This window comes from Cyprinus carpio, chromosome B8 (assembly GCF_018340385.1).
Source record: "Cyprinus carpio isolate SPL01 chromosome B8, ASM1834038v1, whole genome shotgun sequence".
NCBI lineage: Eukaryota > Metazoa > Chordata > Actinopteri > Cypriniformes > Cyprinidae > Cyprinus > Cyprinus carpio.
Genome location: NC_056604.1, coordinates 4504659 through 4529250, shown reverse-complemented (window position 1 = coordinate 4529250; position 24592 = coordinate 4504659). Strand labels below are relative to the sequence as shown.

General features: G+C 39.1%; 3 protein-coding genes across 4 annotated transcripts; 2 read left to right on the top strand and 1 right to left on the bottom strand.

Annotated features, from left to right (window-relative positions):
- Nucleotides 1-6310: 6310 nt before the first annotated feature.
- On the top strand, nt 6311-14344 carry si:ch211-255g12.8 (NACHT, LRR and PYD domains-containing protein 3). 2 transcript variants are annotated; one of them, XM_042729285.1, is made up of 8 exons: nt 6311-6417; nt 7408-7531; nt 7644-7754; nt 8071-9921; nt 10575-10748; nt 11206-11376; nt 11615-11661; nt 12822-14340. In XM_042729285.1, the coding sequence occupies exons 2-8, from the start codon at nt 7410-7412 to the stop codon at nt 13343-13345; spliced, it is 3000 nt and encodes a 999-aa protein (XP_042585219.1). In that variant the 5' UTR covers nt 6311-6417; nt 7408-7409; the 3' UTR covers nt 13346-14340. The 2 variants fall into 2 exon arrangements, with proteins under 2 accessions (XP_042585219.1, XP_042585220.1); XM_042729286.1 differs by having other exon boundaries at nt 6322-6417; nt 7408-7455; nt 12822-14344.
- A 616-nt stretch (nt 14345-14960) lies between these two features.
- On the top strand, nt 14961-17539 carry LOC109094441 (neurofilament light polypeptide-like). Its single transcript, XM_042730398.1, has 4 exons — nt 14961-16123; nt 16331-16455; nt 16615-16947; nt 17203-17539. The coding sequence occupies exons 1-4, from the start codon at nt 15098-15100 to the stop codon at nt 17537-17539; spliced, it is 1821 nt and encodes a 606-aa protein (XP_042586332.1). The 5' UTR covers nt 14961-15097.
- Nucleotides 17540-20939: 3400 nt separating this feature from the next.
- LOC109094439 (neurofilament medium polypeptide-like) lies at nt 20940-24386 on the bottom strand. The gene is made up of 3 exons (XM_042729287.1): nt 23342-24386; nt 22514-22638; nt 20940-22439 (listed from the first exon to the last, which is right to left on the bottom strand). The coding sequence occupies exons 1-3, from the start codon at nt 24341-24343 to the stop codon at nt 21449-21451; spliced, it is 2118 nt and encodes a 705-aa protein (XP_042585221.1). The 5' UTR covers nt 24344-24386; the 3' UTR covers nt 20940-21448.
- Nucleotides 24387-24592: the final 206 nt, after the last annotated feature.

Sequence of the window (24592 nt, the reverse complement as noted above, 5' to 3'; positions counted from 1 at the left end):
GAATATCAGCACCCATTTTCACCCTCTGATCAGCTGTCCGCTTTACAGCGCCACCCACGCCATCTGGTGCACCCTTACCATGGGCTTTCTCAGAGAAATTCCAGGTCACCTCCTTGAACCCCAAAATAAACGGTAGTGTGGTCAGGAGATAGAAGTTGCGCTTATTTCTATACTGGGTAACTTGACACTTTCCCACTGTAGCCATGTGGTGGTGTTGTTCTGTTCTTGAGGATTTTATTTCCACTTCTTTGTAACAGCACTTAACACAGGCACGATACATACAATCCTTTCTTAGAGGATCACACACGATGGATGCCAACAACTCTGAAATCCTTGCCACTTTTACAAAGCCACTTTGAAATAGTTTCTCCACAAGCATCTGGACGTTTTCGTGGTCAAGACAGGCGCATGTGTTGCGATCACTTGTTTTAGGTTCTGTTATGTAGAAGGGAGGTAAGCACACAAACTGTCTGTATGACAGTGTGAGTTCCTTTTGGGTTTCTTTATTGTATTGTAAATGTAACTCTTTCATTGGTTTTTGTAGGACTCTTCTTTGAACTTTCTCTTTTTTTTTTGTCACTGTGTCTTTTTTTCCTGGTAGAAGTCTACTATTTTCATCCCTACACAGGAAGTGAGTAACCTGTGCCTTCTTTAATGTAACTCTTTCATTGTTTTTTGTTGGATTCTTTTTTTAATTTTTGTTGAATAATATTTGTTTTGTTAACCCTTTGCAGACGTTTTCTTAGTTTCTCATTTTTTTTGTTTGACAGAGCAAGTTGCCTTTTAAGTTTGACTATTTCATTCTTTAGTTTATTTTTGTTTGCATTTTTTGTTCGCACATTGCCATTTCTTTCTGGGGAAGAAGAAGCAAGTGGCTGGAGATTCTCTTGAGGGTCATCTGGCTCTCTGGGTTGGGGTTCTTCAAGATTAGACTCATTCATTGAGACAGGAGTGTCGTTCATTAATTCATTGATCTGCTTTAATCTTTCCCTCCAGTTCCTCTGGTTTACCCTCCACTGCTCCCTTTTCTTCTTTGCAGCAGAAGGGGTCATCTGCTGTACAACAGGCTTTTTGGGAACTGGGCTTGATTTGTAGTAGCTACACACAATAATAATAATAATGAGTATTAGATGCAGGTTGTAATCACACCAATTTCATTACAGTCATATTTTCAAAATATTACAGTAAATCTGTAAAATTATAATGCTTCATAAACAATGGCCAGGGGTATAGTGTATAATGTGTAATAACACATTACACAGCTAAAACATTTAGGCTTATTGCAAATGAGTGTGAACCTATTTCGATTAATATTTCAAGTTTGCTTGTTACTGACACATTATTATTCCACTGAATCATCACCTTAATACCTTGCTCTCTTTTTTGCAAGATACTCAGCGCTAGCGTCTGCATCTGTGTTTATCCTGGCTCTGAACAGTCTCTGCCTCTCTTTATTAGACAGAGGCATCTGGAAGAACAGAATTGACCTTAAAACACCAGAAGCTATACAAAAGTTTTAAAATGGGTAACACTTTATAATAATGGCATGCTATTAATCATTAGTTAAACATTAGTAAACAATTAATTCATCATTTATAAAGCATTAATAGACATTAATAAGCAGTTTATAAATACAGCTATAAATGTTTAATTCTTGATTTAAAAGCATATCTATAATGTGTTTAATAATTGTATTTTCATATACTTTAATTTCATACTTATAGAAAGGCTTATAAATCAAGCATTAAGCATTTATAGCTGCATTTATAAAATTCTTATTAATGTTTAGTAATGCTTTATAAATGAATTAACTGTTTAATGATGCTTAACTAATGATTAATAATGTGTTGTTATTATAAAGTATTACCAAATGTGGATATATATTAACTTCCGAAACTTCTGATAGTAGTTCCCTGTTTTGATTAGTATTATTGTAACCATATATGTTCCCTATTATAATAAACATGTCATCAATGGAAAGCACACAAATGAGCCAGTGACCATTATCACTGGATTTATGTACGATTACTTTTCCAGTGTTATTGTGAAAATTAAAATTCTGTATTGTATTAACGATTAGTTCCATGACCAAATAGAATTTTGTCCCCCCACTGATTAGTCCAAAATTTCTCATCTAAAACACTCGAGTGAGTTTCTTGCAACATATAACAGTGTGCCTTTTTACTTTTACAGAATAAGAAAAGAGCTTTGCGTTTCACGTTATCGCGTAGACCCCTAACATTAAAGTAAGAAAAACAGAAATCTGATTTTAAAGAGAACATTTGAACAAGAACAAAGTAAATAAGAAAGAATTAACTTTGCTGTGAAAGAAGTGCTTGGCATCCCTTAAACAGACATTACAGAGTCCTTCATAAGTTCCTTAGTAAAGACAGACCGCAAAAACCTTAAGTAACAGACATTCGTTTCCCGTTAATGTAGCCATATGGACCTGTAAAATAAGCTCGGTGACCTGCTTCTCTTGCCTGCTTTATCTGCGGCCACAGAAGTGCTTGTGCCTCTCTGTCCACTGGAAGGATGTGCTCAGTGAAACTGATGCTCAAATCTTTGCATACTGAGGAATTCTTCGTAAGACGTCAGAATTCATCTCTGTAGTGACTCGTTGTGAATTGGATAACCACCTGTCGGTTTCGCCCCATCTCCAACTTCCCAACACGATGTACCAAATCCACCATACTTTCCAATTTTGTGGACCACTGTGGATTGATCTTCGCCATGATACCAAGTACCTCGTCCCGTGTTCTTTCTTCTGTTTTCTTTTTTAAACCACGAAGCTTGAGATTCCAGCGTCGCTTATAATGCTCCAGTTCCTGAACCTGCTCCTTAAGCTCCGCATTATCCTTTGCCAACTTGGACACTTCTTTTCCAAGGTTACTGGACGCAGATTCATCTCTTCACTAGCAGGGGTAGCATAGTCATGAGACATTAATGTGTCTGCTCCTCACCTGCTGCAGCTGTCTTCTCTGCTCCTCAAACTGTGGTTTTTGTTATAGGTTTTTTTTAAAGAGTCCCAAAAAATACGACCAATCAGATATATTATACTAAAATTAGCGCACCTTCATTGCACCTGAATCAACTAATTAAACTAAACAAGAAGGACATTTGCACACACAAATTTGGGTTTAATGTAGCTCAGTTGGTCACAACAAAGTTATACCTTGAAGTGCTCAATCATGCATCATGGGCCGAACTCCACTTCCGGCTTGACGCTGCTGGCCTGGCGCCGCTGTCCTGAGACTGCTGTGATGTAAGGGTTTTGCAGCTGGGGGTATCTTGTAAAAAAAAAAAAAAAAAAAAAAATGGGTATCTCGTAAAGTGCGGGTCAGAAACCATAATCGTTTAAGTGGATACTCCTTAAGACTGTCATTCTGACGTGCTTTGTGTGCATTTGCCGATGACGGTGCGAAAGAAAGCTCAATTTGGTAGCCTACTCACGTGCTGTCCGAGCCCAACTGTGGCTTTGTATGTGTGCGTGGTGCCGCTGGCGCGAACAAGTACTCCTCGCTGCAGACTGTAGCGCCATGTATGTACGTCACGTATGTACGTCATGTATGTGTTTACCGCGCATGCTCAAAGTGACATAAGGTATGCCTATAAAATGCATGCGCAGTAACGTGGTGACGCCACGTTTATGTATTTACCTTAAACACGTGTGCGCACCGTACTGACTGGCATTAATGTGCATATCCAGGTTCATTCACTTCCGGATGTTCGTAAGGTATCGTGGATTTGAGATTTGGTGGCAGTAAAGTAAAAAAAAACATTTAATTACTTTTGTTTTCTTAAAAATGTGAATTTGTGTTAATGGCTTTTAATTGTAAGGATGCTTTGGTCATAATCATAGAGAGTGTCATTGCAAGTGTGTGCGATTTCAAACATTTATGACATGTTTTATGATATATTATTTGAAGTGACAGGGATTCTGCTGCTCTTTAAAGGGTCTTTAAAAGTCTTATTTCGCCTAAAATGACCCTTTAAAGATGTCTTAAAATAGAGCAGAAAGACTTTTCTTGCATTTCAAAAAAACAAACAAAAACAATTTTTTTTAGCATATTTGTAATCTTTTTCATTAACTAACATTATCAAAGATTAATAGATACTGTAACAAATGTATTGTTCATTGTTGTTCATGTTAATTAATACATTAACTAGTGTTTACCAATGACACCTTATTGTAAAGTGTTACCTCTTAAATTTACCTTCATATGACTTCATATGACTTTTTAGGGACATTGTCAGTGGGAAGAAATTCAGAGAAGAGACCCACTTCATGTGGCCTGATGGTTCTTTAACTCCTTACCATGTAGTGAGTACTGTAATAAGTATTTGAGTGTCTGTCTCTTTTCATCTCTCTGTCTGTCTCCTCTCAACTATCTGTTTTTGTTTTTCTCTGATAGACTGTATCAGAGGTTCACAGGCTCACCAGCGCCTCTTCTTCCTCAGGACACTGTTATTGAGGACATCCAGAGAAAATGCTGTCTACGTCGAGCTCACAGCATTCTTAAGGACTCACCCTGGAGATTGTAGGTTTAACCTCCTGCCCTCCGGGAGGTGCTTCAGGAGCCTCCGGACAAGGACCAGCAGACTCAGGAACAGCTTTTTCCTACAGCTGTCTCTTTACTGAATTCTGCCCTCTGACACCCTCCAACACCCCCCACACCACACACACAGACTCCTCACCCCTCCTCATCACTACATCTGATTTACAAACAAGCAAAAAACAGTAACTTGTTATTACTTGAACTACTGTCTGTTCATCCAGAATACTGAGTAATCCATTTGCACACTAAAATATTTTTGCACTAGTGTAAATGATGTTCATATGTTCATAGTTTCTGCTTATAGTGTACATACACTTTTACATAATCCATCTGTATAGTATGTTCATAGTACACCTATCTGTATATCATGATGATAGTATTTAAAATCTGTAAATTATGTCCATAATACTGCCTTATTTGTATATTTATTGTACATTTGTAACATATTGTAGACACTATATATCCTGTACTTACTTCTTATTGCACTTCTGGTTAGATGCTAACTGCATTTCGTTGCCTTGTACCTTACATGTGCAATGACAATAAAGTTGAATCTAATCTAATCAAAAAAAAAAAAAAAAAAAAAAAAGAAAGAAAAAAAGAAAAAAAAAAAGAATTCCCCTCAACTGTAAAATTTTCACATTGAAAAAACTTCAAACTTTCAGACTATACTTTCTGGAGCCAAGCCAACCTAAATTTTGACTTGACAAACTTTATTAATTTAGCTGATGTTAATGCTGGTTAGAAATTAAATCTATTTACAGACAAAGCAAATAACACTTTTTCAACACAATCCTATAATATATTTAAAAATACATGTAACATCTTTTCCTTGTATGGCTCTTCTGCCTTTCTTCAAAATGATTTAATATTGCTTTAATATCATTTGTTATTTTATGCAAATTAGGTGTAGAGAACTGGAGTGCATTTTCTGCACAATACAACCTGAGTTCCAGGTTGCAACTTATACTTATTGCAAATAGTGGCAAGTCTCTGCACCTCAGTATTGTAGTACATTATAAAACAGTATGCAATAATAACTTATTGAGTGTAAATTATAATTTTAATTCAAATTATTAAATGGATGCCACCTTATTGAGACAATAAAGCCCTCGCTCACAACTTTTTGATTATTTCCTTCATTTTTATTGAAAATACATGCTTTTCTGATGTGATTTGAAATTTGAAAAAGGAGGAAAAAAAACTTAGTCAAAAGGCAGATTCGGACCCGGGTCGACTACATCAATTTGTAATCAACACACGTTTCACCATCTGCACCACTAGAGCTGACTACTGATTTTCATCTGTTTTATTCTTGAATAGCTCAATAAGACATATATGAGGTGCCATTAAAGTGTAATATTACAAGTGCAACAGAATGTTAATATACTGTAAATAAAATGCTTCACAGATATTACAGAGTACACTCTGTAATTCCGTATAATTTTACCTCAGATGAAACATGGTTAAAATAATGGATATGTGCTGTTCGCTGTATTATATTTTACTGTTGTTTTTCCCGTATTTTTTTTACACCTTAATGTTCTTTAATACTTTAACATTTTATTAGAGTATTCTTTTAAGTATGCGCATGCATTTTAATACGCGCAAGACGCGAAAACAACTAACGTCATCACGCAATGCAAATTACACACGCATGCGCTGTCACCACGTTAATGCGCATGCGTGCTATTGACATACCTGTGTAAACACATACCTGACGTACGTACGTGACGTCACCGCGCTACATTCTGCAGCGAAGGGTGTCTCAACTGAAAGTGACGGACAGACATCGACGTTTAGCTGGACAGGATTAAAGATGGAAACGTGAGAATCACCAGAGTGACAGCATTTCACAGTAAGTTTGTTTTCGCGTTATCCGTCAGAGTTTACATTGTATCTCATGCAGGAAGTCTGAATGTGGAACGCAACTGCTTAATGTTTGTTTAAGTTTTTTACGTTTCAGTTTGTTACGTTTTAACTTTTATGATTTAGTATTAAGCTTTGTTAAACTTTTTAAGATGTATTTTTAATACCAGATCTGCTAAAACATTAGTCACATTTCAATCTAGACTCAAAACTCATCTGTTCAGCTGTGCATTTATTGAATGAGCACTGTGCGATGTCCAAACTGATTGCACTGTATTTTACGTATTCACTGTATTTTATGTAAAATAATTTTCTATTTTTAACTGTTTTAAATTCATTTTTAAATAAGTCAATTTTTAAATAATTTCCAAAGTTTTAAAATTGCTTGTTTTATTTTTATTAGTATTTTTCTTCATGATTACTTTCTTTTATGTAAAGCACTTTGAATTGCCATTGTGTACGAAATGTGCTATATAAATAAACTTGCCTTGCCTTGCCTACGTAACGAAAAAACCTGTTTGTTAACTTTGTAGACATTTGCTTTGTAAACAAATGTTGTAGGTGGAGAATGTTGACGTCATTTCGAGTTCCCCTTGTTCAGTGTTTGAGCTCTAAAAGGCTCACTGGAGGGCGCTGATGTCCGGATACAAATAGCCTACACATGATTTGACTGGCATATTCAGACACCTCGTTTCGTGCGATATTAAAAGTTATTTAGGAAAAATAGATTTTTTTCCCCCCGACTCAATTTGTTATACAACATTACAAAAATTACTTAAATTAGACAAAATGTGCATCCATTTTTCTGGCAATACTTTTGTAACCATTGTGTAAGTAAAAAAGTGAAAGTGAAAATAATAGTAGTTATAGTAGTATTTTATTTTGTTTTAATGTTTTAAATTTGATATATAGAAAATAAAACATCTTATATAGAATTAGTTTGGGTTACTATGGCTGACACATTGTAATCTTTTGATAGCTATGGAAGAAAAGAAGAGACGGAGAACAGCATCTCCAGAACCCAGCTGTGAGTCTTTGAAGAGCACTGACTCCATACATCAACCTCCTGAATTTAGTGATGAATCTGTGGCCTTTGACCCCAGGTAGAACAAGGCTACTTCTGTAAAATATTGCATTATGCAGGCTGAAAAGTCATTGAACATGTTTACATTTCAGGTGCAGAATTTTATTTACATTTTTTTTTTTTTTTTTTAGGAATCGGGTTACCACAGCATCTCCGCAACCCAGCTGCATGTCTATGAAGAGCACTGACTCCATTCATCAACCCCCTGAATTTAGTGGTAGACCAGTGGCTTCTGATCCCAGGTAAGACACTGCTTTTGTAAGTGTTATATTTTTTACAAAGAAAATTACAGCAGTACTTTTTAAGGACCCATCTGTGTGTATGTAAAAAGTTCATATACCCTCAGGTATGATAGGACACTTTAAATGTAATAGACTATATGCAAAATTAATTAATTGTCAATTTAAATGATTAGGATTAACCTACTGTAGTGTGCCTAGTGTAATTTAAATTTTTTTTGTTAATTTTTTTTCTAGTTTGAATTTTATTTGCAGTCAAATCTCACCTATGTTCTTATTTTAAATTTGTATTTAAGAAATGTTGTTTCGCTTTCTTCAGTGTGGAAAGAGGTGCTCAGTCCAAATGTGGATTAACCAGTTTCACTGACGCTGCTGACAACTATGTGATTTCATCTTTTGATGCACTTAAGAAGAGACACAAAACAAACATGAAGAGCAAGTATGAGAGCTTATTTGAGGGAAATCAAATACAAACGAATAAAACCTTCCTGAAGAGCATTTATACACAGCTCTACATCATAGATGGGGAGAGGGAAGGGGCGAATGAAGAACATGAAATCTTACAGATAGAGAAAAGTTACACGACGCTCCAAGAGACTCCACTCAACTGCAATGATATATTTCAACCACTACCAGGGTATGAGAATCAGAGAGAAGACAAAGTGAAAACCGTTCTTACTAATGGTATCGCTGGAATTGGGAAAACGGTCTCTGTGCAGAAGTTCCTTCTGGACTGGGCCGAGGGAAAAGCCAATCAGGATGTAGATCTCATGTTTGTGCTTCCATTTCGAGAGCTGAACTTGTTTAAAGATCACCAATACAGTCTTTACAAACTTCTGGTGGACTTTTATCCTGAACTTCAAGATCTGGACTCAAAGATTCTTGAGGAGTGTAAAGTTGTGTTCATCTTTGATGGTCTGGATGAAAGCAGAATTACACTGATGTTTTCAGAAAATGAGAGTGTTTGTGATGTGAATGAGTCTTCGTCATTGGGGGTGTTGATCTCAAATCTCATCAGAGGACAGCTGCTTCCCAATGCTCTCATCTGGATCACCTCCAGACCAGCAGCAACCAGTCGGATCCCCTCCCAATACATCAACCGTCTGACAGAAATTGAGGGATTCAATGAATCTCAGAAGGAGGAATACTTCAGAAAGAGAATCAGTGATGAGCATCAAGCCAGCAGAATCATCTCACACATTAAAGGATTAAGAAGCCTCCACATCATGTGTCACATACCTGTTTTCTGCTGGATCTCATCCACTGTCCTTCAAAACATCCTGAAACAAAATAACAGTGCAGAAATCCCTAAAACTCTGACTGAGATGTACATCCACTTCCTGCTCACTCAGATGAACATGAGGAATCAGAAGTATGAAGAGAGATCCAGTGAGAGAGATCCAGAGGAGCTCCTGCAGTCCAACAAAGACAAGATTGTGAAACTTGCTGGACTGGCTTTCAAGCAGCTGATGAAGGGCAATGTGATGTTCTATGAGGAGGACCTGAGAGAGAGTGACATAGATGCCACTGACATCACAGTGTATTCTGGGATTTGCACTGAGATCTTTAAGGAGGAATTTGTGATTCATCAGAGGAAAATCTACTGCTTTATACATCTGAGCTTTCAGGAGTTTCTCGCTGCGTTTTATGTTTTCTACAGCTTTATAAATGACACTTCAGATGCTCTGAAAGTGTTTGATTTGCTCCCAAATTTCCATAAAGGAGCGATAGATGTGGCTCTTCGGAGTGAGAATGGACACTTGGATCTTTTCTTGCGGTTCCTGCTGGGCATCTCGCTGGAGTCCAATCAGAGACTCCTACAGGGTCTGCTGACACACACTGAGAAGAGCTCTGAGAGCATCAGGACAACCGCAGCTTACATTAAAGACAAAATCAAACAGGAACAGGGTCTCTCGGCTGACAGATCCATCAATCTTTTCCTCTGTTTGCTGGAGATGAATGATCAGACTCTGGTTAGAGAGATTCTGGAGTTTATGACATCAGACAAAGACTCAGGGAATAAACTCTCTCCGTCTCACTGCTCAGCGATCGCCTACATGCTCCAGATGTCAGACGAAGTTCTAGAGGAGCTGGACCTCAAGAAATACATCACATCAGATGAGGGCAGAAGGAGACTGGTACCGGCTGTGATGAACTGCAGAAAAGCAAAGTAAAGAGTCAAATATCAATTTGCTTCAAGTTAATTGCTCATCAAGGCAACATTTATTTGATTATAAAAAAAAAAAAAAACGGTAATATTGTGAAATGTTATTACAATTACATTTTTTTGTTCAGTTTTCCAATTTAATATAATTAAAAAATATCAATTTATAAATATATATTTAAAGTATAATGTATTCCTGTGATGCAAAGCTGAATTTTTAGCAGCCATATCTCCAGTCTTTATTGTCACATGATCCTTCAGAAATCATACTAATATGTTGATTTATAATCAGTTCTGGAAACAGTTGTGCTGCTCAATATTTTTTTGGATCCAGTGATACTCTTTTCAGGATTTTTTGATAAATAAAATGTATAAACATTTAATAAAAGCATTTATTCAAAATATTTTCTGACAATAAAAGTCTTTGCCATCACTTTTTATCAATTTAACATATCCTTGCTAAATAAAAGTATTAATTTCTTTTAGAAAATTTACTGACCCCAATCTTTTGAATAGTAGTGTATTTGTTACAAATGATTTCTGTTTTAAATATATGTAATGTATATATATATATATACATATATACACATCATTGACTATTGACAACCTGTTGCAAATGTCCATTAAATCAACTGAAACGGTGTTTTACTCTCTTTCAGTCTTGCCTGCTGTAATCTCACAGATCAGTGCTGTGAAATCGTGGTGTCAGCTCTACAATCATTAAACTCGCCCCTCAGAGAGCTGGACCTGAGTAACAATGACCTACAGGATGCTGGTGTGAAGCTCATTTGTGCTGGCCTGAAGAGTCCAAACTGTCGGCTGGAGATACTGAGGTAAGAGTAATACCTGGAGTACGCTTTGTCTTTATGTCTGCCATTTTGCCTGTGTGCACTGCTTTGTGATATTTCACTTGACCAGCAGAGAACAGCACTGAGTTGAGTTATCCTAATATTCACAAATAATTTCTGAACTTCTTCCATTTGTTTTATGCCCATTTTTTATCTTCTTTGTGTACTTTAAAAAAACAGCAGCCCAGCTGTCACTGTTGATACCTAGTGGACCCACCGATAAGTGCATTTGTGTTCAGACAGGCGAATGTGCGTAAGGCTAGCTAACGTTGGCTGCATAGTCCATTAACAGCAAACTGACATTTCTGAAACAATAAATGATTTTTGCCAGAATAAATTAGCAATAAACTCAGTACTAACAGGTATTTTCTTTTATATTCTAATGCATTAATTCTTTTGCAACCAGAAATCCCAATCTTACTTTTAATTATTCTTCATCTAGGTTGTCTGGTTGTATGGTGACAGAGGAAGGCTGTTGTTATCTGGTTTCTGCTCTCAATTCAGACACTTCACACCTGAGAGAGCTGGATCTGAGCTACAATCACCCAGAAGCAGGAGTCCAGATGTTTTCTGCTTTGTTAAAAAATCCAGATCGCAAACTGGAGAAACTCAAGTATGTTGGGTTTTATGGCACATTTTTTGAGAGAAAAAAAAATTGTGTGAATAGTTAATTTTGCCATCTCTACCTGATAAATGTTGATCCAGCTTTTTGTTTTGATTCTGATTCAGATTTTTGTCTGATTCTAATAATAACTGATCCAGCTCTTTGTTTAAAAAAAAAAAAAAAAAAAAAAAAAAACAGGTGTGAGGAAAAAGAGTCTTAAAAACACTTTTTTGTTTGTATTTTATAGTTCAGACCATTTTGGAGATTTCAGGATCAAACCAGGACTACAAAAATGTAGGTTCTTTCTCTTTCACATGTACTTACACACATTTAACATATATATTAGTATGATCTATCCTAGGGGTTTTCAAAGTGTAGAGCACGTGCTCCTCTCCACCTGCATGCTGACAACAAACACCTGAAGCACATGCATCAAACCCGTCTTTCATTTCTCCTACTTACTCCATTGTGAATAGTCAAATACACACACTTGTGTGTCAAAATACCCATCTTGGTGAGCAGTCGCATAAATGAAGCTGGCTATGTCTTAAGTTAATGTAAACATTAGGGAAAAAGTTGGATGTGTGACCATCAGAGCTGACCTACAGCGCTGTTGTGCTATGGGTATCCCGAGTTCGAATCCTGACTCAAGGACCTTTCTTGATCCCACCACCCCCTTCCTCTTCGCTTCCTGTCAGATCTGATCTGTCCTATCACATTAAATGCAAAAAAAGTAATTTATTTATTTGTGTAAGCATGCTGTTTTACTGTCAGCCAGAGCAACAGAGGGAGCTCACAGACAAAAAATCTGAGTTATTTGAGTTAACACGGAGTATATGAAATTTATGACATATGTGTCAGGTATCAACAAACACACGGGACAGACAGAACAAATATGAAACCAAATAAATGCACTATTATAGTCTCATGATTTGTCTTAGTTCTTCAATCAGTCTCTGTATGCATTCAATCGGTTAGCGTATGCAGCATTTAGCATCGCGTATATTACATTTCTTCCTCATGCAGTGATCAGGATTCAGGATTCAGACACTCGCTGTTGCCTGAAAGTGAGTTTTGCAATTAAAATGTATTAAATGATGCTAGCTGGTAGCTTGAAATGAAAACATGGGAAATGAGAAGTGGTGCCGACTGTCTCCTAACTATGGTAAACTCTGCCTTTGTTCATGATCACTCCTCTAGCCCCAGTTGGGCCCCTTTTTGCCCGAGGTATTCGGGAGCCCGAAAATCCTTGGCCGTTGGCCCTGATGAAGCCCTGATGAGGCACGATCAAGCTCCAGAAGTGACAGTAGAAATGCGACTGGCGCTGGAATGCACTAGCATGCTCGCTTTTGGCCCGACAGTGAAAATGCGGGAGTTTTGACATTGAGACATCGCCCTCAATGTTTATGGTGGTTATGACCCTGTGTCTTTTGTTCTAATTTCTCTGTATTCAGATGCCTGTAAACTTACGCTGGATCCAAACACTGCATACTCTCATCTCGCTCTGTCTGAGGGGAACAGAAAGGCAACACATGTGAAAGAAGAGCAGCCATATCATGATCATCCAGACAGATTTGAGCACCAGGAACAGGTTCTGTGTAAAGAAACTCTGTCTGAACGCTGTTACTGGGAGGTTGAATGGAGTGGGGGGGCTTATGCTGCAGTGACATATAAAGAAAATAAAGGAAAAAAAAGAGGGAATGACTGCAGATTTGGGTGGAATGATAAGTCCTGGAGTCTTTTCTGTACCCCTGATGGATATAGTGCCTGGCACGATAACAAGAAAACAGATGCCAATTTCCAGTCAAAACCCTCAAACAGAGTAGCAGTGTATCTGGACAGGCTGGCCGGCACTGTGTCCTTTTACGACGTGTCTGAAACACATACTCTTGCACACATATATACCTTTAAAACCAAGTTCACTGAACCACTCTACGCTGGGTTTGCAGTTTATGGTTCAGTGTTTATATCAGGGTGAATAGCCTCCTATCATTACCTAAAGTAACTAACTAATTTAGTAATGGCAAAACTGTAGCAACAACTTATTTTCTTGTATTTTCAGATTATGAGAGAAGTTAATCTGTTGTCAGTGGGCAAAAAAATTCTTTATGCTTTAAAATTGTTTACAGACAAAGTTTATTTGTATTTTTTATTTATTGTATGTATGTATGTATATGTGTGTGTATTTGTATATATATGATATTTAATGAGCCAGAGTTAGGTTTTCCCCAAATATCAGCATGATATATAAATGAGGGCATCATATGAAATATGGTGAAATACATCCCACCTTTTAAATAAACGAGCATGTAATGAATTGAAGTCACTGGCTGCATCTGAAATTGCATACTTTCTTGAGTAGGTACTCATGACAGCAAAAAGAGTACATTCTATATAGTAGGAATGTGTGTAGTATCAATGTGATCTGGACATTCTACATTTGCCATGTCATCATCTTTTCCCGTGGCCTTATGGGATAGTAAAGCGTCCATTGTATGCACAGATGCAGCCTCTGACTAGAAACTCATGTTGGCATATAAACAGTCAGTGTCCTGAAATGCCGGTTTAGGACTACACTTGCACATTGGCTGGACCATCCTGAAATATAAGCTTTTTTATTTTTATTTTTTTATTATATTTGAACACAAGAAACAATTTATGGGATAGTTATTTTCAGATTTTGTTGCTGAAGTATGTTATCTAAATTTGACATTATTTAAAAACATTAAAAATATTTTATTAGGCTTACTGTCCTTATTCACTGTATTTTTTAGGTTTACTAGTATCTTTTTATAATTTTTTGGCTTCAATTTGTGCACAGTAAAAGCTCAAATTTGTTTCCATTCAAGGTCTTCAGGGATTTAATACTGTTTGAATCATCAGCACCTTCTTAGCTTGATGTAAGCATTACATATGTTCAATAAACTGCTTGCTGCATCTGCCTTTGGGCTGAAATAGTGTTTTTAAGGAACCTTTTTTTTTTTTTCTTTTTTTTAATTATCTGGGTTTCAGATTCTGCAATGACTGCATTGTTTCACATTGATGCAAATGTGATATGGATTTTTTCACAATACCTTCAACCACCACTAGATAGAAGCATTTCCTTGTGTTAGTGCTTCTGTTAAGGTTTATGTCTAGTTTGTTGTCGGATTTGCCTTTAGGTCCCCTGGTGACTGAAAGATTTTAATGGTATGTGCAGCTGAATATACACAATTAAACAGACTATTAAAAATGACTTACACCCCGATTTCTTTTTTAGAATGTGAAAATATTATGCAGATTTTACATCTCAGTGCTAGAAACCGTTTTAAAGTCTGAAAACTGCTAGGAACTAATACAAAAGGATTTTGTTTAAACAGCTCCTTGTGACTTGTATCCCCTGTTAGTGCTGTACAGTGAAGCCACACATGATAACTTGCGTTTTTCCTCGACAAGTTTTTGAAATCTTTGTCCTTATTGCCCTTTCTGCTGTGCTCATCTCTATCACATTCGTTCTCGCATTGCATTGGCAATCCATTTCTGTAATTTCCCCCTCCACTCCCCGAGAACCCTTCCCAGCCCGGACTGGAAGGTAATCGATTCATGCTGTCAGTAAAAAGCTCTGCGTCAGAGTCTCGCCGCCTGCTATAAAAAGCCCTGCCAGTGCTGCTGCATCCTCGCAGACCTCTCTCCACAGCAGCAGCAGCAGCACTGCGGAAACCGTCTCTGCTCTCTTCTCTCTTCAACAAACATGAGCTCCTTGAGTTACAACCCCTATCTGCCATCTGTGCAGCGGAGGAGGGTGGTGGTACGCAGCGGGACACCCTTCAGCGGAGGAAGCAGTCGCTCTCGATCCGTCTATTCGACCTATTCATCCCCATCCCGTGCCTCGGTTCTGTCCTCTTCAGCAGGTCTGCAGCTTTCTGCTGCATCGCCAGATCTGGACCTGAGCCAGGCCACTCAGCTGAGCTCTGAGTTCATAGCAGTGCGGACACAGGAGAGTGCTCAACTTCAGGACCTTAATGACCGCTTCGCCGGCTTCATTGATCGCGTGCATGGCCTGGAGCTCCAGAACCGTGCCCTGGAGGCAGAACTGCTCTTGTTGCGCCAGAGGCACTGCGAACCCTCCCGTCTCAGGGGGCTGTACGAGCAAGAGGCGAGGGAACTCCGTGCAGCCATAGACGAAGCCCGTAGGGAGCGTCAAGCGGCTCAAGAAAGGCGGGACCAACTGGAAGAGGCACTCAAGGCCTTGCAGGGTCGCTACGAAGAAGAAGTCCTGGCCCGTGAGGAAGCCGAAAGACAGCTAGTGGATTCCAGGAAGGGAGCGGACGAGGCAGCACTGGTCCGCTCTGAGCTCGAAAAAAGAGCTGACAATCTTCTGGATGAGCTGGCCTTCCTCAAGAGGCTCCACGAAAGTGAAATTGCCGAGCTCCAAGCCCAGTTGCAATACAGCGCCCAGGTGTCCGTTGAGATGGAAGTGGCCAAACCGGACCTCTCGGTAGCTCTTAGAGATATCCGAGGTCAGTATGAGCGCCTGGCGCAGCAGAACATCCAGGCTGCGGAGGAGTGGTTCCGTGGGAAGGTGAGCACCATGGTGGGTGACACGGCCAAACACACGGAGAACATCCGCACTGCTAAAGACGAGGCTGGGGAGTATCGTCGCCTCCTGAAAGCTCGAGACCTGGAGATCGAAGCATGCCAGGGCTTGAACCAAGCTCTGGAGCGACAACTGCAAGAGGTCGAGGAGAAACAGAGCGCAGAGATCGCCGCCCTACAGGTCAGCATGATAACTACATGTACAATATATGCATTTGGCAGATCCAAAGTGACTTACATTGCATTCATAGTCCACATTTTATCAGTTCATGACCTTGGCATTGTTAGGGCCATGTCCCACTGTTTTATCTACAGGAAAGCTAAATACTACAATTCTGTTCTACAAAAAGTTAAACTTTGATCTTTATATACTTTTTTGCCCTGACAGGACAACATCAGTGACTTGGAGAATGAGCTAAGGACTATGAAGAATGAAATGGCCCGTTACCTCAAAGAATATCAGGACCTTCTCAATGTGAAAATGGCCTTGGACATTGAGATTGCTGCTTACAGGTTAGTAACATCAACAGTTTTGTAGTAAAACCTATGGTGTAATTGACATTTATAATCTATATAACCAAGGCCATAAAATTGGTCAATCAATATGGTTTTTACTTTGATTACATCTGACTTAAATATATCTTGAATATAAGTCTGTTTACATTCCAACAGGAAGCTTCTAGAAGGAGAAGAAACACGCTTCAACGTGGGCGGTATTGGTGGGATCTCCAGTGTGTTTTCTCCCTCCATCGCTGCCACTCCTTCTTTCGGCCGTCCCGTGTTCTCTGTGCAGTCCAGCTTGACCTCTGGCGCCCCCTATCTTCTGGGAACCAGACTGATGAGCTACTCTGCCACACCAGATGAAATCATTGGAGCCAGGAAGGCACAGGAGGCCGGGGCAAGTCCAGAGAAAGAGGAAGAGGAAGAGGAGGAAGAGGGTGAGAAGGAGGAGGAAGAAGAAGAGGGGGAGAAGGAGGAGGAGGAGGAAGAAGAAAAAGAAGAGGGTGAGGATCATTTGTTTTTTATACATTGTATATAATTTATTTTAATTTAATTTAAATCACTATTGATTTAATATTGTATATTGGTGCATATAAATGAAAATTATTAATTTTAAATTATTTTACTTTCATTTTTAATATTTCATTTCATTTGTCTTCATTTAGTAAGAAAAGTTCATTATAACTAGATTTTTAATGTATTTAACATATATGATCAAAATGCTAAATATTATTTTTGTAACACCTGTTCCTATTGCAGTACTGACATTTGTACCCTATTGTCTCTTTTACAGGTGAAAGGAGGTGAAGAGGGAGGAGAGGAAGAAGGAGAACAGGAAGAGGAAGAAGAAAAAGTAGCAGAGGAAGAGGAAGAAGGAAAAGAGGGAGAGGAAGCAGAAGAGGAAGGAGGAGAGGGGGAAGAAGGTGATCAAGAAGAAGGTGAAGGTGAAAAAGAAGATGAGGGTGAGACGGATGGCGCTGGAAAAGATGTGTATATATATATTGGAAAGAGAGAGGAGGAGAGTAAGGATGGGGGAGAGGAGAAAGAGGGTAAGTATGAGAAAGGGAAGAAAAAACCTGGTGCTATCTGGAGGTGATCAAACCTTGTGCATTTATCTCACACATGCAGACATCTCAACAACTACTTCACTGTGTCCTGCTGCTTGATTTCAGATTCAATTCAAATTAAAAGCAAACCATATATGCAGAAGAGAATAATAAACGCAACCATAGAGATCGGCCAAAGCCAGAGTAGCCTATGCATGAAGACATGCCTAACGTTTGTGCTTGGCAGGGAAGTTGTGATTGCAGGTTGCTTGTGTTGTTTCGATTGCTCTTTTATTTATTGAAATGCAAATAATATTCTTTGAGCATTGTGTCTGTATGCCTTCAGCATTAATCACACTGTCAACTGCCTATGATAACACAAGTGTGCTTAGTATTCAAAATGCCTTAGACCAGATCCTCAAAGAAAGGCTCATTGCCTACCAATAAAAACTTGAGAAACCTTCCTAACTTGGTGCGTTGCTCTGTTGTGGTTTTTCTGCCTATGCCAACTGTGCAGTATACAATGTTTGCTATGGTATTATGTGACATAGAACAAATTAAGTTGTGTGGCATGCATAATTCATCGAGTAACATCTAGTTTTTACTTTGCGGGCCTATTCGATTAAAGGAATGAGTCACCAAACTTAAAAATGTGCTAAAATATACTCACCCTCAGGCTGTCCAAGATTTAGATAAGTTTGTTTCTTCATCTGAATAGATTTGTAGAAATTAAGCATTACATTACTTGTTCATCAATGGACCTTTTGCAGTGAATGGGTGCCGTTAGAATGAGAGTCCAAACAGCTGATAAAAACATCACAATAATCCACAACTAATTTACACCACAATTAATTAAAATCTTGTGAAGTGAAAAACAAATCAGTTATTAAGGTGTTTTTACCTTTTATCCCTAATATTACTTTCTCCATAGTGAAAAAGTCACCTGGTCTGAATAAGGAGAGAAATCTGAACAGATTAAACAGAGTTTGCAAGCAAAAACAGTCTAAAACAGTCCTAAACACATGTGTGGGTGGATTTTGATGTGAGAGGACAACAGAGGAAGGACTTTTCACTGGAGGAAGCATTATTATCGATTATGGACTGGTATTTTGGCCTGAAGCAAAGGTTTTAAATTAAAACACCATAATAATATTTTTTTTTTCTTACAAACACTCAGTTTTTCACTTCATAAGATGTTAACTGATGGACTGGGGTGGTGTGGGTTACTTGTGATGTTTTTATCAGTTCTTTGGAATCTCATTCTGACGGCACCCATTCACTGCAGCGGATCGATGGGGAGCAAGTGATATAATGCTACATTTCTCAAAATCTGCTCCGATGAAGAAACAAACTCATCTATATCTTTGATGGCCTGAGGGTGAAGAAATTTTCAAGCAAATTTTCTTTTTAGGGTGAACTATTGCTTTAAATCCTGAAATTTTGCTTCCGGATCATTTGTATTGCCAGAAATGAGAGTTTGAGCACCATGCATTGTGGAATGCAGGATCCCATGTAGTGTAGTTGTTTGCTGCACATTTTAGGTAATCCATATATTCAAGGCATACAGAAAATGTGCATACTGCACACAATACATATATTGCAAACCGCAGAGACAGTGCTATTCCAAGCATGGCCCCTGTTCTCAATCAGGTACACTACAATCTGCTACTGTGCAGCCATCAACTCCAGTACAGCTGCGCATTGATTATTTATTCATGACAGCTGTAATCAATATAATGCAAGAAACCTCCGAGCTCAGCTAAAGTGATTCACTAGAGTGCCATTTTGTGCACATTCAGCACTTGAACAACAGCACAGAGCAGAATCCACGGAACGCACAGCTTTGGATTCCAATATGCATGCACGTATGCATGAGGTGAGTGGTAAAAATCTGAGCTGTTAACCTTAAAGTTGTTGGTTTGAACCCTATTAGAGTTCATTCATGAACTATAACCACAGTGCACTAAGTGTTTCAGCCAAACGCCCTGCCGCAGTCACCCCAGTTGTGATCCCAAGCCAGACCCGGAGATCAGCAGCACAAATCTCTATTGATGTAAAGTTTGCATTGCAGAATTAGTGTTTTTAAGCATGCAAATCTAATCACTGCCCCCTCAGCGACAAATTCAGTTACCTGATGATCCAAAGCACTTGGCTCAAGCTCTAACAAGCCAGTGCAGCACATGTTCTCCATTATCCTAATTGAGAGCTACACACTGATGTCTAGTCACACTAATGGAGGGGGATAGAGACTGGTCTCGTTTGAGAAGATCAATGTGATTAATGTCAATGTCATGATGAAACGTTTGTGAGATTAGTCATGCTTCTCTTTTTCGGTCTAGCTGTCATTCTTTGCATTTGCCCAAAATGAAGCCAGCTATTAATCTTAGTTTACATGTAAAGGACTTTTATTTCCTAATGGAAGTATAACCTTTTTAAAGGAAATTTGTAATCTAAATATTTTTATTATTCAGGAAGCATTTTATGAAAGCAGCGAGACAAGCAACTTTGTTAATTGTGGGTTGGAGTTACAAATGTTTAGGTTTATGTGTGAACTTTCCAAAATGAAATTAATTCTCTTTTTTTTTTGTGATAATCTTTGTGCTTGTTGGTTCTTTTAAGGGACATTGATACTTTTATTCAGCGAGGATGCATTGAATGGGTCAAGAGAGACAGTAAAGACACTTATAATGTTACAAATTTCAATTTGAAATGAATGCAGGTTTTTAAACTTCCTTTTTATCAATAAATCTGGAAGTAAATGTCGAAAAAAAACATGGTTTATACTTAAATATTAAGCAGCGCAACTGTTTTCCAGTGTATCATTGATATACTATTATAGTTTTATATTTTTAATATAATAGTTAATATTTTTAATTAGATATTATTATATATTTCCTGTTATCACTTTAATTGTAAAAGTTTTTATATTGTTTTTTTTGTCATTTTTATTAGGTATTTTTTTTTAAACAAGTATCTGTAGTTTTTATTCATTTTTATTTATTGGTTTAAGTTTTTATTATTTTACTTCAAGTTCAACTAAACAACAACAAAAAAAGAAATGTTGCTTTTGATATTATTTAATTCAAATGTATTTTATTGATTTTGAACTTTTAAGGTTAACTCTAATAACCCTGTTGTTTTCAACATTCAAAAGAAATGTTTCTTGAGCCGCAAATCAGGATATGAGAATGATTTCTGAAGGATCATGTGACACTGTAGACTGGTGTAATGATGCTGAAAATTCAGCTTTGAATCACAGGAATAAATTACTGTACATTTTAAAAAGTTTTAAATTGGAAATTTTTACTTTAAATTGTAATAATATTTCACTGTTTTCCCAGTGTTTTTGATGAGCATAAGAGACTTCTTTTAACAACATGACAAAAATCAACCAGAGCTTCTGAACAGCAGTGTACAGTAGAATAAATTCAAACACACTAGGAGTTTTGTAAGGACTTGATGGGATTTTATTGAGTGAGGTGATATTGCAAAAAGCAGCACCTTTAGCTTTCAAAGTATCATTGCTAACAGCTGTTGTGTTTCATGTTAACAAACCGAGTCTTATCACTCAATCAGTACATTATGTCTTAAGGCAAGAAGTATACTAGAAAGACATCATATCATTTGAAATAATGAAATGGAGTTACAGCTCAAAGTGTGCCTGCGAGTGATGATATTATAGCACCATTATTGCCATACAACTGCTGAAGAACTTCACGTTTGCGTAAAATCTCTCATCGTTTGAGTCGTTAGCAGCATAAATGTACTTGCACTTTAATTCAAACGCACTATAGTTTGTGTTTCTGCTCAGCATGGCTCAGTACATCCCTCCAGACCACACATGCAAGTCAATCATTACCACGCATGCAATTATTTTTGCAAGCTGCATCAAACGCCATTTGCATCAAATAGAATTATTTCTAACAATTGATTATAACTAATTCCCTGAGTCATTTCCATCAGTCTTTTCCTTTGATTTCCTTCTTCTCCTCTGGACTGACTTTCTCCACCTGCTTGGTGACTTTCTTTTTCTCCTGAGGCTTTTCCTCGGACTTTTTCTCTTTCTCTGTGTCAGGTTTGCTCTCCTTGTCTCCATTGGTGATGGTTTCCACTGTTCTGGTTTGGACCTCTTCTTTCGGACTGGCTTCTTCTTTGGCCGGACTCGTCTGGTCTCCATCGGGAACAGCTTCCTTTTCTTCTTGCTGCTTTTCTTCTACTGGGCTTTCTGGTTTCTCCTTTTCTGGTGATTTCTTCTCATCTTCTTCTGATTCGCTCTTTTTCTCGCTCTTCTCTGAATCAGCCTTTGTTTCCTCTCCTCCAGACTCGTCTTTCTTCTCTTCATCTCCTTCGGATTTGGTCTCCTCTTTTTCATCAGCTTCTTCTTTCTCCTCCTCATCATCTTTGGTTTCTTCTTTACTCTCCGCCTCTTGTTCTGCACCACCCTCCTCCTCCTCTTCCTTTCCTTCTTCGTCTTTCTCGCTGCCTTCTTTCTCTGCTGTTGGAGATTTATCACCGCAGAGTTCTGTCTCTTCAATCACTTCCACTTGTTGTTCCTCTTCCTCCTCACCTTCTTCCACTTCCTCTTCTTTCTCTTCCTCCTCAGCAGCTTCTCCCTCTTCTGCTGTTTCTTCCTCTTCTCCTCCTTCTGCCTCTTCTTCTTCTTCAGCCTCGGGAGCAGCAGAACTCACTTTGGCCTCACTGGTGGTGACAATCTCTTCCTCCTCTTCCTCCTTTTCCCCCTCTTCATCCTCACCAGCTTCTTCTGCCACTTCTTTAGCCACCTCAGCCAGATCATCGTCAAGGTCGCTCTCTGCTTTGGTCTCCTGGATGATCTCCTCCACTATTTTATGTTTGATCTTAGAGGTTTTCGGCTGGCTGTAGGCAAACATGGGGCTTGAAATACTTCCGGAGACGGTATGGAAGCGCGTCTCCTCACCCTCCAGCAGTTTCCTACATTTGAGAGAGAAAACGGTCATTAATCAAATCAATGACATGCAATAGAGCGAAAAGGAGCACAACTCTACCTGTATGCTGCTATTTCAGCATCCAGTGCCATCTTGACATTAAGCAGATCTTGATATTCCCGAAGATGACGAGCCATTTCCCATTTTGTTCCTTTCAGATCATTTTCCAATTGGTGAACCATTTCCTGTTGAAGCAGATGCAATAAATCCATTCACAACTTCATTAGATTGCATTTAAAATTAAACAAGAAGTACTGACTAAACATAATCTGTTCACTTTTATTAAACAACTTTTAATAACTAAATTTATTAAAGTTCTCATTCGGTTCTTTTAGTACCCAGTGCAGCAACCCACATCCGTTTGATGAAATTGTTTTTATGAATTATATCAGGTCTGGTTCTAAGTCAACAGGCCACTAAAATAAAATCCTGCAGAGCTAGTAAAAAGTATGCGCGCTGCTCGTTGCGCATGATTACGCACGCAGTGCGCAAACCACCTATGAAATAATGGCTGCTTAAAACCTAGTGTGCAGCATTTCTGGGCCATCCTATATTTTGCAACACAGCCATGTGCCTTTGTTGCCTTTGAATCAACAAATAAAGACACACTAAAAACAAAACATTATCGTCATATCATGTAAACTACGTAAAAGCATCCGAAAGCCATTATTTTAAGTGGTTGCGCAACGCGCAACTGCACTGTTTACACTTACATCATACTAGTGCAGCAGAATTTGTTTTGAGTGTTTGACAAATCAAACAACGAGAACACATTTGATTTTTTTTCTAATTTAAATTAAATTAAATGTAATTATTTTTTTTGTATAAAACATGAATTAGTTTTATATTTATACATTTAATATTTTAAGTTTTTTTTTATAAACAGACCTGATAACTGGCAACGTCGGTGTTGTGGCGGTCTTCGATATCATGCAGCTGCCTTTCCAATGAATCTTTGGTGCCACGAAGAGCCTCCAGCTCAATGTTCTTGGCTTGGATCTGACGGCGGTAGTCTGCGATCTCGTCCCGTATGGACTTTATGGCATCCTTGTTGTGTTCCGCGGCGTCCGTCAGCATGGCATAGCGGCACTTGAACACCTCTTCAGCCTGCTGGAGGTTCTTGGAGGAGAGCCCGTCCAGTTGCGCGCGGATCTCCCGGAGCGCAGAGGTGATGTCGGTCTTCTGGAGGTCCCTCATCTCCACCACCGGCACCTGCGCGGCTTGAAGCTGAGCCAGAAGCTCGCTGATCTCCGCCTCGTGGTTCTGCCGCAAGAAGTCCATTTCGTCCACGAGCGCCTGGACCTTCCTTTCCAACTCCAGCTTCATCAGAAGCGAGTCGTCCTTGCCTTTCTTCATGCCCCGAATCGCAGCCTCCATGTGCTCCCTGAGCCTGGCTTCATCTTCGTAGCGCTCCCGGAGCCGCTGCAGATCCTCATCCATGTGGTCCGTGTCGAGCAGCATCTGCGCCTTCTCCTTGTGGAGCTGCTCCAGGGCGCAGCGCAGGTCTTGGAGCTCACGGTCGTATGCATCGCTTTGCAGGGAATGCGACAAGTTATGCTGCTTCAGCGCTTGGATCTCTGCCTCCAGCTGCTTGTTTTGCTCCTCGAGGAAGCGAACCTTGTCGATGTAGCTGGCGAAGCGGTCGTTGAGCCCCTGGAGCTGCTCCTTCTCGTTACTGCGCACCGGATCTCCACTGAGCGCTGCGCTCAGCTCGAAGCCTTCCGGAGACGCGAGCACGGCGGGGCTGTACGCAGCCCTGGATGCGGCCACATTTGTGGATCTTATGAAAGACAGAGGACTGCTTTTAGCCCACGAGCGCATAGTGGAGGACGGCGCGCGGATACTCCGTGTCTCCAGAGCCCTTCTGCGGGAGGTCACTATCATGTCCATGGTGAATGGTGCTTGTGAATTGCTGTTGTGGTGAGGACATGGTTGCGTTCTGTCCTGCTCTATTTATACTCCGGCTTACTTTGTCAACGAGGCAGGAACAGCACCCTCCCCTTGTAAAAATCGATGAAGATGGAGGACTTTGGGTCGTTGAGATGCTCAGCAATTCACCTCAATGCCCCAAAACAGTCGAAGTCTTTTGAAATTGTATAAAAGGTGAAGTCAAGAGGCTGTGACTTTCTGCATCATTGA

Coding starts and splice junctions, on each gene's coding strand:
- LOC109094441 (XM_042730398.1), top strand. CDS start 15,098: ATGAGCTCCTTGAGTTACAACCCCTATCTGCCATCTGTGCAGCGGAGG. Junction 16,456..16,614: donor ATTGAGATTGCTGCTTACAG/GTTAGTAACATC, acceptor ACATTCCAACAG/GAAGCTTCTAGAAGGAGAAG. Junction 16,948..17,202: donor GAAGAAGAAAAAGAAGAGGG/TGAGGATCATTT, acceptor TTCCTATTGCAG/TACTGACATTTGTACCCTAT.
- LOC109094439 (XM_042729287.1), bottom strand. CDS start 24,343: ATGGACATGATAGTGACCTCCCGCAGAAGGGCTCTGGAGACACGGAGT. Junction 22,639..23,341: donor CCGACGTTGCCAGTTATCAG/GTCTGTTTATAA, acceptor CTGCTTCAACAG/GAAATGGTTCACCAATTGGA. Junction 22,440..22,513: donor GCTGAAATAGCAGCATACAG/GTAGAGTTGTGC, acceptor TCTCAAATGTAG/GAAACTGCTGGAGGGTGAGG.
- si:ch211-255g12.8 (XM_042729285.1), top strand. CDS start 7,410: ATGGAAGAAAAGAAGAGACGGAGAACAGCATCTCCAGAACCCAGCTGT. Junction 10,749..11,205: donor TGTCGGCTGGAGATACTGAG/GTAAGAGTAATA, acceptor TTCTTCATCTAG/GTTGTCTGGTTGTATGGTGA. Junction 11,377..11,614: donor CGCAAACTGGAGAAACTCAA/GTATGTTGGGTT, acceptor TGTATTTTATAG/TTCAGACCATTTTGGAGATT.